This window comes from Genypterus blacodes, unplaced genomic scaffold (assembly GCF_046128005.1).
Source record: "Genypterus blacodes isolate CSIRO-AG114 ecotype Tasmania unplaced genomic scaffold, CSIRO-AGI_Gbla_v1 ptg000282l_1, whole genome shotgun sequence".
Lineage (NCBI taxonomy): Eukaryota > Metazoa > Chordata > Actinopteri > Ophidiiformes > Ophidiidae > Genypterus > Genypterus blacodes.
In genome coordinates this window covers 81837-100851 of record NW_027467073.1, presented here as the reverse complement: position 1 = coordinate 100851, position 19015 = coordinate 81837, and the positions used below count along the sequence as shown (strand labels likewise).

At 48.2% G+C, this 19015-nt stretch overlaps 2 protein-coding genes across 2 annotated transcripts; one reads left to right on the top strand and one right to left on the bottom strand.

Annotated features, from left to right (window-relative positions):
• Positions 1-14: 14 nt before the first annotated feature.
• On the top strand, positions 15-9244 carry aars2 (alanyl-tRNA synthetase 2, mitochondrial (putative)). Its single transcript, XM_076172089.1, has 22 exons — positions 15-344; positions 821-1009; positions 1225-1370; positions 1753-1944; positions 2151-2295; positions 2385-2530; positions 2704-2812; positions 2894-2932; positions 4346-4448; positions 4526-4653; positions 4759-4897; positions 4994-5163; positions 5944-6057; positions 6241-6381; positions 7059-7196; positions 7291-7394; positions 7494-7602; positions 7671-7796; positions 7869-7979; positions 8350-8433; positions 8730-8843; positions 8937-9244. The coding sequence occupies exons 1-22, from the start codon at positions 108-110 to the stop codon at positions 9102-9104; spliced, it is 2952 nt and encodes a 983-aa protein (XP_076028204.1). The 5' UTR covers positions 15-107; the 3' UTR covers positions 9105-9244.
• LOC143017389 (calpain-2 catalytic subunit-like) lies at positions 9232-19015 on the bottom strand. Its single transcript, XM_076172090.1, has 21 exons — positions 18695-19015; positions 18103-18172; positions 17408-17529; positions 17176-17309; positions 16108-16276; positions 15526-15609; positions 15348-15433; positions 13888-13962; positions 13649-13809; positions 13118-13287; positions 13022-13033; positions 12542-12753; positions 12395-12431; positions 11968-12030; positions 11829-11886; positions 11290-11354; positions 10967-11035; positions 10527-10605; positions 10186-10302; positions 9619-9677; positions 9232-9493 (listed from the first exon to the last, which is right to left on the bottom strand). Exons 1-21 carry the CDS (start codon positions 18929-18931, stop codon positions 9470-9472), a joined length of 2103 nt encoding a protein of 700 aa, XP_076028205.1. The 5' UTR covers positions 18932-19015; the 3' UTR covers positions 9232-9469.

Here is a 19015-nt window from a genome sequence, read left to right as displayed (position 1 = left end):
CGCAATAACCAAGAAGTGCGCATGCGTGGTAGCGACAACAGAGGGCAAGACAGAGGGTCAACATGTCTCGGCGCGTGCAGCTTTAACCGGCAGTGAGGCGGGCGGAAATGCTTCTGCTCCGGTCCGCCAGCTGGCCGCCGGTGCTGCTCCGGTCCGTCAGGTCCCGTCCGGCTCGCTCCCTCCATGGATCAACACCGCCGGAGCTCGGGCTCTCTGCCTCCCGGATCCGGAGCTCCTTTCAAGACTTCTTCCAGCACAAACACGGACACAGGCTGGTTCCGTCCTCACCGGTCCGGCCCAGAGGAGACCCCAGCCTGCTCTTCGTCAATGCCGGCATGAATCAGGTCAGTTCACCAGGTCCAGCCGAACATTGTGGGTGTTGCCACGGTTACACGCAGCAGATACTGCGTGTGGACGATCTTCATCAGCTTCAAAGTTCCAACCAGAACCGATCACTGTATTGATTATTGATTTACATCCATATGTCCTACACGAATACAGAGAGATCATTCATCTTACTATGGGAGGTTTACAGGGTCAAGAGGTCAGATTATAAAGGTCAGATGTCAACACAGGGGCAGGTTTTGGCTGTGACGTGTTTGAGTCATGCTCTGTCCTTGTTTTCAGCCCTACAGCGCCACCTAGAGCTGCTTCATGATTACTGCAGTCACCAAACATTTTACAGCAGCTTCTTTGAAAAGCGTTTAAACTTTCTGTTCTGAAAAATGAGGTGTGTGTGTGTGTGTGTGTGTGTGTGTGTGTGTGTGTGTGTGTGTGTGTGTGTGTGTGTGTGTGTGTGTGTGTGTGTGTGTGTGTGTAGTTTAAGCCCATCCTGCTGGGCACGGTGGACCCCCGCAGTGAGATGGCGTCTTACCGGCGGGTGGTGAACAGTCAGAAGTGCGTGCGAGCAGGTGGCAAACACAACGACCTGGAGGACGTCGGGCGAGATGTTTACCACCACACCTTCTTTGAGATGCTGGGAAACTGGTCGTTTGGAGACTATTTTAAGGTCCTCAACACAAACAGCTGATCCATTCAGTCACAACTCCGTTTCCTCTCATCAAGGGAAACTCTGATTATTTTTTCATCCATAACATGAAGTCACTGCAAATCCATTCATTTCCTGTCTGTCTCTTCGACTGTTTCCTGTCTGGATGTTGTTTCCTGTGTGTGTGTGTGTGTGTGTGTGTGTGTGTGTGTGTGTGTGTGTGTGTGTGTGTGCAGGAGGAGGCGTGCTCCATGGCGTGGACTCTGCTCACAGAGCATTATGGGATACCTGCACACAGACTCTATGTGTCATATTTTGGCGGAGATGCTGTGTCGGGTTTACCAGCTGATGAGGAAACCCGCAGGATCTGGCTGGACATCGGGTACGTTTGAAGGAATGCACTTCCTGCTGACTCTCACTGAAACTCCGCCCCTTCCTGCTGACTCCCTCAAACATTTCTCAGATGTGGTTTCATCGCTCAGGCCTGCAAGTGTTCCATATTCATCAATGACTCACTTCTACCAACGTAGTTCAGTTCTGCTTTCACTCTGGGCTCAAAAACACTCAAACTTAAACACGCAAACATGAGAACCAACCAGGTTCCTAATCGCAGCTCCAGAAGTCCCCACATGGTTTAGGTTTGTAGATGATCCGGTCCCAGCTGAAATCTGGGACAGGGAACATTTCAGACACTGGAGGGCAGCAAACTGTTAGTGGACATTAAAGGGCGGAGTTTCAGTTGACTGACAATCTGTCCTCTTCAGGGTCCCTCCAGACCGTCTGCTCCCGTTCGGACTGAAAGAGAACTTCTGGGAGATGGGGGACTCGGGCCCCTGTGGCCCCTGCACCGAGATCCACTACGACCATGTGGGAGGGCGAAATGCGGCGGCGCTGGTTAATGCGGACTGTCCCGACGTGGTGGAGCTCTGGAACCTGGTCTTCATGCAGTACAGCAGGTCGGTGCTGTGTGAGGAAGCGATCAGAGGCCACGAGTCTCCAGTCATTGGTCCACTGCATGATGACATCATTTCATTTCTGTTAATCACTTCATTTACCTGCAATTTCTTTATTAATGACCAAACCAACACCTGGAGCTTCTCGCTCTGCCGCTTGTGTTCACGTCTTCGTCTCTCCTCTGTCTTCATCGTGTCTCTTCTGTCAGGGAGCTGGACCGCAGTCTGAGACCTTTGCCCCGGCTCAGCGTGGACACGGGCATGGGACTGGAGAGACTGGTGAGGGTCCTGCAGGGTCAAAGGTCAAACTACGACACAGACCTGTTCAGCCCGTTGCTCGCTGCCATCCAGCAGGTAAAACAAACGCACCCAAAGTCTGTTATCAGACCGAGCCGACGTGTCTGAACAGTCCTGTTGTCATGGTGATGTTTTTACGTCCTCAGCGGTCCCGGGTGGCGGCGTACGGGGGCATTATGGGCGGGGCCGGCGAGGGGAAGGTGGACACGGCGTACCGGGTGGTGGCCGACCACATCCGCACACTGTCCGTCTGCATCGCCGACGGCGTTCACCCTGGAATGTCGGGAGCAGCGTGAGTGTGAACAATGTGTGATGGTGACTGTGTGTTTGTTCGTCCTGCACACGTATGACAGCGGTTCAGTTCTGATGGTATAGTTCATAGTTTGGTTCTGTGCGATAAAGGACGATCAGCTGACCTCAGCCTTGTTTCCTGTTTATCTGTCATGTGTTTGTTTCATGTCTCAGGTTGGTGCTGAGGAGGATTCTGAGACGGGCGGTGCGGTTTTCTGTGGAGGTCCTGCAGGCTCCCCAGGGAGCTCTGGGGAGCCTGGTTCCTACTGTCGCCCACATCCTGGTAAACATGCACGTCTTTCTGACTGACTGGCTGACTGGCTGACTGACTGACTGACTGACTGACTGTGTGTGTGTGTTGCAGGGTGATGCATATCCTGAGCTCCACACAGAAACTGATCGGGTGAGTTACACACTCATACACACTTTGAGCTGCACATCAGTTTATTACACCACCATGTCAATCATCCATCACACACACACACACACTCACTCATATATACACACACACACACACACACTCTCATATACACACACACACACTCACTCGTATATACACACACACACACACACACACACACACACTCACTCATATACACACACACACACACACACACTCACTCATATACACACACACACACTCACTTATATACACACACACACACACTCACTCATATACACACACACACACTCACTCGTATATGCACACACACACACACACACACTCACTCATATACACACACACACACTCACTTATATACACACACACACACACTCACTCATATACACACACACACACACACTCACTCATATACACACACACACACACACACACTCACTCATATACACACACACACACTCACTCGTATATGCACACACACACACACACACACTCACTCATATACACACACACACACTCACTTATATACACACACACACACACTCACTCATATACACACACACACACTCACTCGTATATGCACACACACACACACACACACTCACTCATATACACACACACACACTCACTTATATACACACACACACACACTCACTCATATACACACACACACACTCACTCATATACACACACACACACTCACTTATATACACACACACACACACTCACTCATATACACACACACGCTCACTCGTATATACACACACACACTCACTCATATACACACACACACTCACTCGTATACACACACACACACTCACTCATATTCACACACGCTCACTCGTATAGACACACACACACTCACTCGTATAGACACACACACACTCACTCATATTCACACACACACTCACTCATATACACACACACGCTCACTCGTATAGACACACACACACTCACTCGTATAGACACACACACACTCACTCATATACACACACGCTCACTCATATACACACACACTCACTCGTATATACACACACACACACACACACACACACACACACACACTCACTCGTATATACACACACACTCACTCAAACACACACTCAGTCAGTCGAGCTGCGGCACCTTTACCTCCAGCACGTCCTTACACACCGTTCATGGAGTTTTAATTGTTCTTGTTCTAAGTATTGATCTGATCAGTTATTGTTGATTTATAATTGGACGAGAGTCCAGATGGAGGGCCAATCCCTGCTGTGGATGCTGTCACCATGGTAACGTGGTGCCAGTACGCTTTAGAGAACATGAAGAAGACGAGGCTCTGAATGTAAAGTCACATGACTTCTTCAGGTGTGTGGAGTGCAGCGCCTCCCGCAGGCTGTAGGCTGCAACACAGTGACGTGTGCTTGTTGGGTTCAGATCATGGAGGTGATCAACCAGAACGAGGATCACTTCCTGTCGTCCCTGCAGCAAGGCAGCAGGCTGATCCTCCGCACGCTTGGCGCCGGCCCAGTGTTCCCAGGTCTGCGGCTCACTTATTGATCTGTGACCAACTGATCATGTTGCATCCCACTTTGACCTTTGACCTCTGCATTGCAGCGTCGGTAGCCTGGTCTCTGCACAGGGACCTGGGTTTCCCTCTGGACCTGGTGGACCTCATGGTGGAGGAGCAGGGAGCGAAGGTGGACCAGGAGGAGCTGCAGAGGCTCATGGCACAGAGCCGTAAGGTCAGTCACCCAGAGGTCAAAGGTCGGAATGAAAGAGCTCAACAGCTTCCCGTGGATCCTGATTCACTGTCTGACTGTCTCTCTCTCTGTGTGTCTGTCTGTCAGAGTGTGTCAGACCTGCAGCAGGACAGCCAGTCTCAGCTGGTGTTGGACGTCCACAGCCTGTCAGAGCTTCAGCGTCTCCAGCTTCCTCACACTGACGACAGCCTGAAGTACCAATACAGCCTGAAGGAGGAGACATACGGTCTGTCTGTCTGTGTCTCTGTCTGCCTGCCTGCCTGTCTGTCTGTCTGTCTGTCTGTCAACTAGTGGTCAGTAGTGGTGCTTTTCTTTCTTCCAGATTTCCCAGCATGCCGTGCAGCCGTCCAGGCTCTGTACTGCAGTCAGACGCTGGTGTCAGAGGTCACTGAAGGTCAGCAGTGTGGCGTCATCCTGGACCGAACCTGCTTCTATGCAGAGCAGGGGGGTCAGTCACATGACCGAGGCTACTTCACACGGGACGGCCTGCAGGTCAGCACACACACACACACACACACACACACACACACACACACACACACACACACACACACACACACACACACACACACACAGAGATGCCGTGCTCTCATTGGACAGCAGCTGCCTCATGTAGAAGTGTAGGAGGATCAGGACACACTGGTGGACAGGCAGCATGAATCCACAGATCAAACTCTGTTCGGACCGGCAGATCGCAAGTTCTGTGTTCAATTGCGTGATCGCAAAAATGTCACTAATAATGTCAACATGAGGAGCTCTGACACTTTGATTTGGTCAAATAAGCTCTGAGGAAAAAAGGTTGGAGACCCCTGATGTAGCGTGTTCATGTAGCGTGTTCATGTAGCGTGTTCATGTAAACGTGTTCATGTAGCGTGTTCATGTAAACGTGTTCATGTAGCGTGTTCATGTAAACGTGTTCATGTAGCGTGTTCATGTAAACGTGTTCATGTACACAGTTCATGTAGCGTGTTCATGTAAATGTGTTCATGTAAACGTGTTCATGGAGCGTGTTCATGTAAACGTGTTCATGTAGCGTGTTCATGTAAACGTGTTCATGTAAACGTGTTCATGTAGCGTGTTCATGTAAACGTGTTCATGTAGCGTGTTCATGTAAACGTGTTCATGTAGCGTGTTCATGTAGTGTGTTCATGTAAACTTGTCACCAACACTGAACTACAGATTTGCGTTTCCACCAAACATTGATTGGTTCAGAACCAGAGGTAGCAACAGAACCTCTGCCAAGCCTCCAGCTCTGTTTGTTTTGGTTCTCAGGATGTTCTGTACCCTGTGGAGGCTGTGACGCTGACGGGGGGCTACGTGGTCCACCAAGTGACTGCAGCCGAGGGCCTGAAGGTCGGAGACCAGGTCCACCTCCACCTGGACCAGGTACCCACTTTACACACCTGACCTTCCACTCCGTGCTGCGCAGAGCCTCACAGACTGGCCTGCATTGTCTGACCTCTGACCTTTGTTGCAGGCTCACAGACTGGCCTGCATGATCTGACCTCTGACCTTTGTTGCAGGCTCACAGACTGGCCTGCATGATCTGACCTCTGACCTTTGTTGCAGGCTCACAGACTGGCCTGCATGGTGAAGCACACTTCCACTCACATCCTGAACTTTGCCTTGCTGAAGGTTCTGGGTCCCTCAGTGCAGCAGAGAGGCTCACATGTGGCTGCAGACCGGCTACGCTTTGACTTCAGCGTGAAGGTACCAATCCTCATCATCATCTTCTTCTTTGCTATCAGGACCGTGTTTCCTTTGGGTTTACTTTTGTACATTTAGAAGTTGAAGCATCTGTGATGGAAACACTGAAACATCTAATAACATGAGAGCAATACAGACTGACTTTGTGTCTCATGTCACTGTGTCTTTGTCTCATGTTGTGTCTCATGTCCTTGTGTCTCATGTCGTTGCGTCTTTGTCTTATGTCCTTGTCTTTGTGTCTCATGTTGTCTCATGTTGTCTTTGTGTCTCATGTCATTGCGTCTTTGTCTTTGTGTCTCATGTCTTTGTGTCTTATGTTGTTGTCTTTGTGTCTCATGTTGTTGTTTTTGTGTCTCATGTTGTTGTTTTTGTGTCTCATGTTGTTGTGTCTCATGTTGTCTTTGTGTCTCATGTTGTTGTTTTTGTGTCTCATGTTGTTGTCTTTGTGTCTCATGTTGTTGTGTCTCATGTTGTTGTGTCTCATGTTGTTGTCTTTGTGTCTCATGTTGTTGTCTTTGTGTCTCATTATGTTGTCTTTGTGTCTCATGTTGTTGCGTCTTTGTGTTTGTGTCTCATGTTGTTGTGTCTTTGTGTCTCATGTTCTTGGGTTTTTGTGTCTCATGTTGTTGTGTCTTTGTGTGTCTCAGATTGTCTCCTCATAGAGTCTCTTTGTCCCGCAGGGCGCTCTCAGCATCTCCCAGCTACAGGAAGTGGAGAGCTGTGTCAATGACATCATCACAGCCAATCAGGGTGTCCACACACAGGAGCTTCCTCTGGACAGAGCCAGGGCCATCACAGGACTCAGGACGGTGGACGAGGTGAGACCTGTCACACCTTCATGTTGACCCGCTCTGTGATTGGCTGGCACATTGATTCCCAGTCCAGTAAGCTTCTGTGTGGGCGTGTCTCCAGGTGTACCCTGACCCAGTGCGGGTGGTGTCAGTGGCGGTGCCGGTCTCTGAGCTGTTGGACGTTAAGACAGACGCCGAGACGTCAGTGGAGCTCTGCTGTGGAACGTGAGTCCAGTTTAAGTTGCATGCTAGCATGCTAATGTTAGTATTGAGCTGGCAGCTTAAACAAGCCTGATGGTGGCGCTGACGGTCTGTGTACTTCAGGCACCTTCTGAAGACCGGGACCATCCAGGACCTGGTGATCGTCTCAGAGAGACAGATGGTGAAAGGAATCAGCCGCATAGTGGCCGTCACTGGACAGGAAGCCAGACAGGTGAGTGGACGGGCGAGGACGGACTGTCTTCTGACCGGATGTCCTCTGATGTCTCCATGTCTCTGCAGGCCCGTGATAACGGACTTGCTCTGGCTCAGGAAGTGGACTCCCTTTCAGCCAGGCTATTGAGCTCCGCCCCCTCCTGCCTTCACGCCGCCCACCGTCTTGCAAAGGAGGCCGGGGTCCTCACTGACGTAGGTACCCGTGATGCACCACCGGCCAGCAGCCTTATCGATTTTGTACATAACGCTGCTTCTGTGTGTCAGGCTGTAGACAACACGCCCATCCCCCAGTGGCAGAAGAGGGAACTGCAGCGTTGTCTCAAAGGGCTCCAGCGGACAACCAACACCTCCGTCAGGAAACTGGAGACCAAAGAGGTGAAGGGGTCCTTCCTTTGTGTTAGCCCAGTGGTTCCCAAACTTTTTCTGCAGGGCCCCCCTTTACAAAATAAATAATAGTGGCATTATTGAAAGTCTGGTGTGTGTACGGTGTAATACTGTGTAACTTTTACTGTGACACATTTCTGCGGTCAACAAATTTTCTCTTGCAATACCTCCCCCCATTTTGGGAACCACTGTGTTAGCCACATTAGCTGCTACGTCTGCAGTTAGCATGCTTGTTAGTCGCACCCTCTGCTGGTGGCTCATGATGTGATTTAAGTCTCTAGACTGTTTCTATGGAGTGACAGCTACGTGCCCTCATCATTCTTGGTCCACGCTCACCGTTTTCCCATCATGCTTTGCTCAGGCCGCAGCACAAGCCCAGGCCCTGCTGCAGAGGAACGGCAGGAAGCAGCTGCTGGTGGACGCGGTGGAGGCGGACTCACTGTCGGTATGGAAACATGTCGCAGATCTTCACTTCTACACATTAATCTCTGAGTTAAGTCGTCATGCCATCATCATGTAAGTTTGGTGGTGCGTTCAGGGGCTTGTGGAGAAGCAGGAATCAGAAAGTTCTACTAGGTGACTTTTGATTGCTCTGATTCTTCTTCATTGGTAGAAGGTCAAACTACAGATGATGCATGAAATAACTCCTCCCACCCAGAAGACTCCTCCCACTGATCTCTGAATAGAAACAAGATCTGTTTAGGTTGCTGGTGTGAATACTGCCTTGTGGTTTCCTGTCAGATTGTGATGAAGACGGTGAATCAGCTCAGCGCCTCGATGCCGTCCAGCCTGGTGATGCTGCTCACACACCAAAAGGATTCTGGAAAGGTTCTGTGTGCCTGCCAGGTCCCCAAGGTAAGCACAGTAACCCCCCCCCCCCCCCCCCCCCACCCCACCAAGATGACTCACCTGAGCGTCTCTGATTGGCTCTGGCTCCTCCCCCCTCAGGACTTTCCTTCGCTCCCTGCCAATGATTGGGCAGAGGCTGTCTGTCATCAGCTGGGGGGCAGCGCTGGGGGGTCTGCATTGGTTGCAAAGGGAACAGGAAATAGCAGCGACATCGCCAAGGCGCTGCGGTGGGCGGAGGATTATGCTCGGCACAAAATGGAACGATGATTCCTATTAAGTGGTAACGTTGAGCGATGAGATGGCTCCTCCCACACATCTGAATGGGTCATTGAGGGGAGGGGCTGTAATTTCTGCTGTAAATTTAAATGTCTTTGTTTTTCAAGAAATTAAAATGTTTCTATTCAGGATGTTTAACTTTTTTATTTCTTTACTATGAATCCATCGTACACATTTAAGACACATTTAATTTAATGATCCACCTGAGATACGTTTGGTCCAATCAGACCCCGAGGATCTGTGATTGTCACCGACTGATAAACTATAAACACCGCAAAAGTGACCCATCTATCCCACATCATCTGATCAGGCTAATTCTGATCCTGGTCCTCGTCCAGGTCCTGCAGAGCCGTCCTTCAGAGCAATGTGACGCTGAGCCACTGCAAAGACACAAACACAAAAGAGCTGAACTTAGACTGAAGTCACCACACAGCATCCACAGAAGCCCCGCTGGCCCTGCCGGCCCCTTAGCCCTGCTGCCCCGTTAAGCGTTTCATCACGTTACCTTGCCAAAGTTGAACTCCACTGTCCCGTCGTCGTCTTTTTCCATCATATTGAACATTCCTGAGAACGGAAACGCAGTTTCATTTAGATTAGATTAGATTCAACTTTATTGTCAGTGAGCAAGTACAGGTACAAGCCAATGCAATAGCATCCAACCAGAAAGTGCAAAAGTGTACTATTATATATACAGAATATATACAGAATAAACTATATACATTATACATACTATATATACTAACTATAAATACAAATTAATAAATATGTAAATAAATAGTGCAAGGTGAAATTTAAACACCAACACCACCAAATCAGATATTAGGGCCACTGTTGGAAAAATATATAACGTCGCATAAGTATTTGTATTTCAGAGGCTCAAATTTCAAGTTAAGGGTTCAAAGTACAAAACAGGAAATGGCTCCCGTGCTTCCTGTCTGTCATAACGACACTTCACTGTAGAGCCCTAATACCATAAAAATATAGTAAGGAGCAAAAGAAGTGTTTTTCATTTCTGACACGTCTGTCACAAACTCTGGCCTGGATCAGGATCAGGATCAGGGAGTGGACTCACTGAACATGGTCTCCAGACGGATCAAACAGCCCACAAAGTTATCGAAGTCGACGGTGAGGCTTGGTTCGCTGTAACGAGCCACCAGAATCTGATGAAGAGTGTTATTCAGTTTGAAACCTGCAAACAGGAAGTCTTCATCAGCTCTGCCAAAGGTCAAAGGTAAGACAACACAGCTAAATGTTTGGTTTTTTGTTCCAGCTGAAAATTCTGAAAGGTGTTTGCAGCCAGGCACTTATTTTGTTAGTTTCATCTGTGAAATTTCCTGGACTTCCTGTTCAGTTTCTTTGGCGCACTGTCACCTGGTGGTCACTTCTGTACTTAACTCTTTATTTATCCTTTACCTGCCTCCTCCACAGCTGATCTCATCTCAGTGGAGCTCATGGTGCCTGAGTTGTCCACGTCCTTCTGACGGTAAATTTTCTACAAACAAACATCAAACCTTTCAGAACAAACTGAGACATTACATTACATTACGAGCATTTAGCAGACGCTTTTATCCAAAGCGACTTACATTACATTACCACCCCGTAAGTTACAGAGGGGGGAGCAATTGAGGGTTCGGTGCCTTGCTCAGGGGCACCTCGGCAAGGACTCGAACCAGCAACCCTCCGGTTTCCAAGCGGAAGCTCTACCACTGAGCCATTGCCTCCCACATTATGACAACAAACACCTGATCCAGCTAACATGATCATCACTGATCACTTCCTGAATCACAGAGGTCTGCTAACGATCCAGGAAGTGAACTGAACGCACGTCGACACTCCGATCAGCTGAGACTCACCAGGTATTTGTCGATTTTGGTCCAGAGGATCTTAAATTCCACTACGCCCAGTTTTCCACTGCCGTCTTTCTGCAGGGACGCTCAGGAAAACAACGTCCAGCAAAACACTTTGGATTTTAGTGATTCTTGTTAAAAACTTCTAAAGATAAAGAAAAATGCAGTGAATTCTTCAAACTTCATGGGTTTCTTCATTCTCAAGAGTCTAGCAGGAAACGGCAGAAGCTTTTACACCTAGATGGTTAAACTCATTCCTGAGGTCATGTGACCCGAGTCCTTTAGAGAGGCGGTTTGTTGAACCGGTCTGACCTCTAGTGGAAGGATACGTCCAGCAGGTTGACCATGTTGCGACACGTCGTCACGCTGAAGCCGCTCGTCTTGATGTCTTCTCCTGAAACACACCAGGAACCAATCAGAGACAAGCAAACACCAGTCAGCACTTCAACGTCAGAACAACAACAAGCTCCAGTTGAGCACTCACATTAGCATACTAATGCTAACGTTATCAGGTTAGTATGCTAATGTTCATTTGCTGATATGATGCTGTATGTTGATATGCTGAAGTATCACGTTCTGTTGCATTATGCTAGCACGCTATCTGAAGGTATGCACAGGCTAAACACTGAAAACTTCCCCAGTCAGATTTTTCCGACAGCAGAGCGTCTTATGTGTGTTCACAGCAACAATCGACAAGCTAATGTGATTAAGCAAGAAAAAAACAATGAACTATTAAACACATGATTAAGCGGAACTCCAGGTTCCCCATAATGAATAGAATGTGAAATGTTTGCGTGTTAAGCATCCCATAATTAACTTCAGCGAAAATACTTTGAGATGTCTCCATCTGGGTGGACAGATTTCTTACGTTTTGTCACCACTTTGTTGAGGATCTTGTGGAGCTCAAAGACAGAGATCTCAGCGTCCTGCAGAGACCAGCAGACCAATCAGGACCTTCAGAACCACATCACATGTTCAACCTGTGCCACAAGTCCAGCTGAACCCACCTGACCAGCTAGTTGTCCAAACAGAGCAGCAAACCTGCTGTCCACCTCCTCGTCCATGTCAGCCTGCGACACAGAGCGTTTCCTTCAGACGCAGGAACTAAAGGTCTCAAGTTCACCAGTAAACATGTCGCAATGCACCAGAAACAGCCAGAGCGCCGCAAACAATCAGGAAGCAGCCAGAGCCTCAGAAAAGACAGGAAACTTCTGGAGCGCCAAAAAGAGTCGGAAACAGCCAGAGCACCAGAAACAGTTGGATAAAAACTCCAGAGCGCCAGAAACAGTCGTAAGCCAGTAACAATCAGGAAACAGTTGGAAAGAGGTTGGAGCACCAGAAACAGTTGGAAAACGTCCAGAGTGCCAGAAATGGTCCCGACAACCACTGGAGCACCAAAACCAGTCGTAAAACAGCCAAAGCGGTCAATCTCACCTCCTCCACTTTGTACTCAACAGGGTCGTCCAGCTCCCTGCATGGAGAACCACAGTCAGAAAACACGTGATAGAGAATAGGCCCCACCCACTTCTATTCCCACCAATCAGTAGTTTCCACTCTGACTGTGGAGGACCAAGGACCTACTGAAACTCTGCTTGTTTCTCAGAGAACACTCGGACACAGAAGTCTCCATTTTTGTAGGGTTCGAAGGTGGACGGGACGATCAGGTACTCGCCCGGCGGCATGCAGAAGCGGTTGCAGACCTCTCGCAGGTTGATGAAGCTTTCAGAACGAGCGGCGGAGGCGTTGGACAGGAAGTAGTTTCGGTTCAGGTGGATGTTCCTCTGACCACAAAACTGGGGAACAAAAATTTGGTTTAAAATGACAGATAATTCAGTGAAGTTGCAAAATGTCATGATTTTCAGTTCATCCACATCTGAACTCAGTCACTGCAACTGAACTCTGTAAATTAGACACCCAAATTCCTGAGAAACATCTGCATCTCATACAGAAAATTCTTATCCGGTTAGTTACTTTTGAGCAAACAGATTAGAAACATAATTTTGTTCCTCCAAAAGAGGAAAAGGGAGGAGTCATCATCCACAGTGATGTTGACCTTCGTACCTCGTCAGGAATCTGAAAGACAAAGAGACAAGGACTCAGACGGACATTTTACAGCAGAATCATCAGAGTTGCTGAAACATAACCTGCCGTGCTGACCTCATAGATGGCGAATCCAATGGTCTGCATGTCCTCTCCCTTCTTCCTCATGCGTCTGCGGTTCTTCTGGATCAAACCCACCACAAGACTGCAACCGGCCTCACCATCATCCGGGTCGTCGTCCTCCTCATCCAGCTTGATCACAAACTGAGGATTTGTCCAAAATGAGTCTGTGGGTCACAAACAAAACCTGCAGGTTTAGTGCCCCGCCCCTCTGCAGCTTAGGTGTACTTCAGGCTACTTTCAGCCCTGATTATACCTTAGCAGTATTCTTATAGTGATCATGTATTACCATGATCGTTCTCTTACAGTATAATAGTACTATTGTACCCATGTGCCTTTACATTATTGATGTAGTACTCTTACAATACCCATGCAGTACTCTATATTACTGTAGTGACCTTACATTACACACTTAGTGCCCTATAAATTGTACATAGTACCATGAAATACATATGTATTACAAATATAGTGCCTAGTCTAATAATAGCCCAGTATTGCTTTATATTAGTATAAAGCAGTAGTGCTTACTAGGGAAGTTCCTGCAGCCACCAGCAGTGGATCCTCTCCTCCAGGTGCCATCAAACTTGGATAGAGCCCACTTGGAGTACGAGTCGTCGGTCAGGGCGTCAGGTGTCAGGTTGCAGATCTCCAGCCGTGAGTAGTGACGCAGGAAGTCAGTGAAACTCATCCTGCAAGACAAAGCGCAGGGTCAACGTGGACCCACAGCAGGCGGCATGCAAAGGAAGGTTCAGGAAATGTGGTCTTACCAGAACTCTCCGTCCTCTGCGCAATGGCTCAGACGCTCTCTGTCCTCGTCATTGATCCGACGCCACTCCATTGAACTGTCACAACATACAATACCGTCAATCCCCAACAGGAAGTATGACAGGACAGGTCAAAAGTCACATTATGACCTCTAATCAAAGCTACAGACTAACCTGATTCAAAGGTCAGGGTCAGTAAGTACTGTAGTGCACCACAAGGGTACTCAGAGGAAAGTATGCGGTACAACACGTGTGCTGTATGAGTGGGTAGTACAGGGAAGTAAGAGTACTAGTATGAGTTTTATAAGGACACTAAATAGGAATCAGAGTGCATGTACATGTTATACTGGGTACTATGGGAGAACTACAATGCTATTACTTAAATCTCACTTACTAGTTAGATGTACATAGATCTTCTGAAGCACGTTAAGGGTTATACATGAGTATCACATGGGATCTACTTAAGTGTAAGTAATTGTTAAGATACTTCATATAAGAGATAAATAAAAATCTTAACAAATGGGTACTTTAAGGGTACTCCATGAAAACTCTTTAGGGCACAGTGTGAGTACTCTCATTGTACTGGAATGGGCGAGTCCAAGACAATCCAACATATCTCCGGTTTGAAAACACCTTTTTTAGTGTGTGTGTTATAATGACAGAACCGCTTGTGTGAGCACTTCTAAATGTTTTCCGTTGGGCTGCTGTCACCTCGCCCTGAGATGACTCATAGTGGGCGGGGTCTGAGTCATCAGCGTTAACACACTGAAGTTCTTTAAGTACTTTCACCACGTACATATGCCACATTAAGTGATGTTTGTGCTTCAGGTCTGTAGGTCTTTAATGGACACTTATGGATCCATGAACAAGTGTCAAAGCCCCTAAAGCTCCTTTAAATGAAGACAGACTCTGAACCCCCTGCATGTTGTCATGGATCTCTATCCTTTAGTAACTCTGACCTTTGACCCTAAACCCTCTGTGTGTTGTCATGGATCTCTCTCTCATTACAGTTCTATTGTGAACCCAGGCGGTACGTTGGGCTTTTATTGTGGAGGTCAGAACTTCTATCTTTGTGCTGTAGAAGAAACAACCACATGGATCCATAAGGGTCCATTCAAAGACCTACAGGCCTGAAGAGAAGAACATCTACACACTGACACACACACACACACACACACACACATAGAGGTCACAGGTAGAGGAGATGAAAGTCATGAGATTCTGTAAAATCACAAGCAATGTTTTATTTTGATTACTAAGCAGTACTTTTCTTCTTGTAGGGTTCATTGTGATAGGTGGGTTTGACATGACACTAAGTGGCCGTGGAGTTGTAAATTCTGGCTGTCAATCATCTCTTGAATCTTGACTTAGCCAATCAGGAAATGGTGATAAATATTTGAGATGTAGCTCACTTCAGAAATAAAATCTTCCTCTTCCTGATTTGGGATGTTGGGGTTACCTACTTGTCACTCCAGCGGCCGGTCCACTCCACCTGACCCCACGGGTTTCTGATACGGATCAGGTTCACCTTGTCACCGTCGTACTCCACCTGCATCACACAGAGCAGATTTAGTTCATATACACCTGATTGGCTGACCGGCGTTCCTATAATATGCACCAATAGGAGGCCAGCGTTCTCACCTGGGCTGCACCTGTCACAGAGTAGGCGTGGCCCTTCACCAGCTTCTGGGATGTGACGGCCTCTGAGTCTGATGAACTTGTGATCTAAAAAAGTGAACACAATGTCCGTGTAGTACATCAAAGTACCCAGTAGTCTCCCAACATGTCTGCAGTAATATTTCAGCATTCCATCATTTTGTTGTATCTGTTGACATTACATTTACCACATACATATCACATCAATGATATCTGCGTTTTCAGATCTATTGATGTTTTCGCCGCGTTCTGTCTCTGGCAGGGTTACGTCCTGTGTGGAATACGTGTCACAGTACCCACTTTGTTGTAAATCAAAAGTACTGATATGCATATTCCACCACATCGACCCTTACAGTCAATTATTGTACCTACAGAAATTGGTCCCCTTACAATACCAACGCTGTACTGAAGTACCTCTGTAACATTACTGTAGTACCTGTGTAGTACACTCTGCACAACCTGTAGTACACCCTGTAGTACACTCTGTAGTACACTCTGTAGTACACCCTGTATTACACTCTGAAGTACACTCTGTAGCACACATATCACATGTTGCACTGGCCTTACGTCTATTGAGCAGCCCATGAGCGCCCCGCGGCTCAGTGCCTTCTGGATGATGTGGAAAAGATGTGGACCCGGGTTCCGGAGCTCGTGGACCTCGGCGATCCCGCCGGTGAAATCCTCGAAGCCCTCGGTGGTGGATCCTCCAGACAGAGCCTCGTAGCAGCCGTTTACCCTGTCAGAACCAAACATCAGGACGTCAGAATGGAGAACTGGCTCAAATGATCTGATCTCTGTCTAGGCACTGGTTCGTCCCCAACCTTTCAAAACAAAATCACTCATTTAGCACATGCAGGTCGTGCTTTAGTGTTTTTAACTGATTGATTCTCTGCTGAATGTAAATCTGAGTCTGAATTATTATTTTCTCACATCCAGCACTTTTGTATGTCGAACAATAATCAAAATATACGTTTAGAACGTTTTTAATTTCTGCAGCAAACATTGGTGAATGAATTTGCTCTGTGAGGTCATGTGGTTCTTTGTTTTTCAGGCGAGAGTCCAGTTGGTGTCTTGGCTTTGTGGTGCAGGGCGGCGGCGGCAATCTGGGACTTTATGAACAAACACAATGACAATAATGCAGAGAGGAGGGCGAGTCGCAGCCTGACACACCAAAACCTGCAGAACTAAACACCAATCACACCTTATCAAAGCCTTGAGCCCGAGTCCACAACAGCCTACCTGCAGCCCGAGAGGGTAAACCAGTTGAGGGGGGGTGAACTCAGGGTGTGTGTGTGTGTTTGCACAACAGGATTGGTGAGGAACAGATCCAGTTTCACTGCCTGCAGCACTTTAATATTCTGCTCAAATATTTAAACTCATTGTGTTGAGGAGGAGGAGGAGACGTTACTTCCTGTGTATCAAACTGTTCAATATACTCTCCCAAAACAAGACAAGCCTAACCTCCTCTTTGGGGGAGGTCTTAGGGCACCTAGTTTGGACTGGAGCAGTGTTTTTCAACCTTTTTTACCTTGGGTAATTTACCATGGCACACCTGACGATCTCTCGCAGCACAGCGGTTGAAAAACACTGTCTTAGAGGACCTGGTTTGGTCCTGGATCTGAATCTAAGTCTTACTTGGCATAGGCTTTCTCCAGCAGGGCGCTCCAGAACTCCCTCCCCTCTGCTGAGTGGACAAACAGCAGCTCATCGTCTTTGGCCGGCAGGCGGTCATCGATGACGACATCAACCCACTCGCCATACTGCCAGAACTGAGGAGAACAAAGCACAGACGGAGGAAGAGATGGACATGTGTGTGTCTTGTGTCTGTCGGGTGTAGATGTGTACTGCCTGTTTTGCTTTTGTGTACCTGGAAGTGGAAGATTCCGGCGTACTCTCCTTCCTGGAAGCTCTGTCCATGCGGAACGACCCGAGCGAGGACTTCCTTGTTGAGCGTTAAGGATGCAATGGCAGCGAGAAGCCAACAGTCACCTACAGGAAGAGGGGGCGGAGCTTAGCACACCTTCCTTAACTTCCTATGATGACCATCAGGAGGAGAGGAGAGGAGAAAGGGGGGAAAAGAAGGTAACAGGAGAAAAGGACAATACAGAAGCTAAGGATGTAGGAAAGGAGCATGAGGAAGGAAACCTTAGGAGGAGGAAGTAAAAAGAGGAGACAGAGGCAGGAATGGAAAGAAAGGTAAAGGAAAGGAGAAGACAGCAAAGATGGAGAGAAGAGACCAAGAACAAAAGAAAGGAGGAAGAATTAAAGAGGGGCTGAAAAGGAGAGGTCGGAAAGGAAATGAGGAGGAGACGTGAGGTTTCCTGGTTTCCTTCCATCATGTCCTCACTCACGTCCTCATTTGACTTCCAAATTAAGGTCCTGTTGAAGAGATCAGAGGAGGCTGCCTCTGTATTCTCACACTTCCTGTCTGACCAGAGGACACTGTCTCTGTAATTGGTCGATGCTCTGTGGTGCTGCTTTTATCCTGCTGTGTGTCTGTCTGTCTGTCTGTGTGCGTGTGTGTGTGTGTGTGTGTGTATGTGTAAGTGTGTGTGTTCTGACCCAGAGCGCCCTGGCAGATGTCGGTCCTTGTAGCTCCAGAAGCGATGAACTGAGGGTCAGAGTTCAACTCCTGCATCACAACACAGACAGGAAACAGATCAGCTGACTTTAAGAGGAGGTATATCACCACGGCAACGCAGCAGTGGACCTAAAGGTCTCTCTCTCTCTCTCTCTCTCTCTCTCTCTCTCTCTCTCTCTCTCTCTCTCTCTCTCTCTCTCTCTCTCTCTCTCTCTCTCTCTCTCTCTCTCTCTCTCTCTCTCTCTCTCTCTCTCTCTCTCTCTCTCTCTCTCTCTCTCTCTCATCCCTTGATCTTGTTTATTGATCATTCTTTGGCTCATATTGGATCTGTGCGGTTTCCGGCCTGATCAGGTTTAACAGGTTGATTGAATAACCCGGATGTTGACGTGTCGCTGCTTTACTCTTTATTTTGCTCTCAAACACTGTATCGTTTTAGTTCCTTGAACTCTATTTGTTGTTTAAATCGAAGTTTTCGAACTTTTAGCGGTATTTTTTCCTCATTAAGTCGCTTGATCACTTCCGTCCTTAATTAGATGCGGACTCTCTGACAGGTGTGACTGCGGGCGGACTTACCGAGGGCCGGACCCAGGAGACTCCGCGGGTCTTGTAAGATCCTGGTCCGAGCTCTTTGAACCCCAGGGAGGAGCCGATGGCCGGGAAGGTCTCATCCTGGAACAGGCAGCCGGACTCCAGGCAGCGCCGCCGCAGGGTCTCGTAGTCCTGGTTCAGGTACTTGAGCGCCTGACTGTTAGAGCCCAAACCCCGAGCTTTGTCCCGACACTGCTGCAGGGAGGCCGCGATGCCCGACATGCTGCGAGAAGAAGAAGAAGACGAAGGTCGGGAGAGACGGAGCGATGTGAAGCGCCTGATCCCGCAGAGGTGAGCGCTGATCTG

Coding starts and splice junctions, on each gene's coding strand:
- aars2 (XM_076172089.1), top strand. CDS start 108: ATGCTTCTGCTCCGGTCCGCCAGCTGGCCGCCGGTGCTGCTCCGGTCC. Junction 4,654..4,758: donor TCATGGCACAGAGCCGTAAG/GTCAGTCACCCA, acceptor TCTGTCTGTCAG/AGTGTGTCAGACCTGCAGCA. Junction 8,434..8,729: donor TGGAGGCGGACTCACTGTCG/GTATGGAAACAT, acceptor GTTTCCTGTCAG/ATTGTGATGAAGACGGTGAA.
- LOC143017389 (XM_076172090.1), bottom strand. CDS start 18,931: ATGTCGGGCATCGCGGCCTCCCTGCAGCAGTGTCGGGACAAAGCTCGG. Junction 17,530..18,102: donor CATCTGCCAGGGCGCTCTGG/GTCAGAACACAC, acceptor CTCTTCCTGTAG/GTGACTGTTGGCTTCTCGCT. Junction 13,963..15,347: donor ACCGGCCGCTGGAGTGACAA/GTAGGTAACCCC, acceptor ATGTTGTGACAG/TTCAATGGAGTGGCGTCGGA.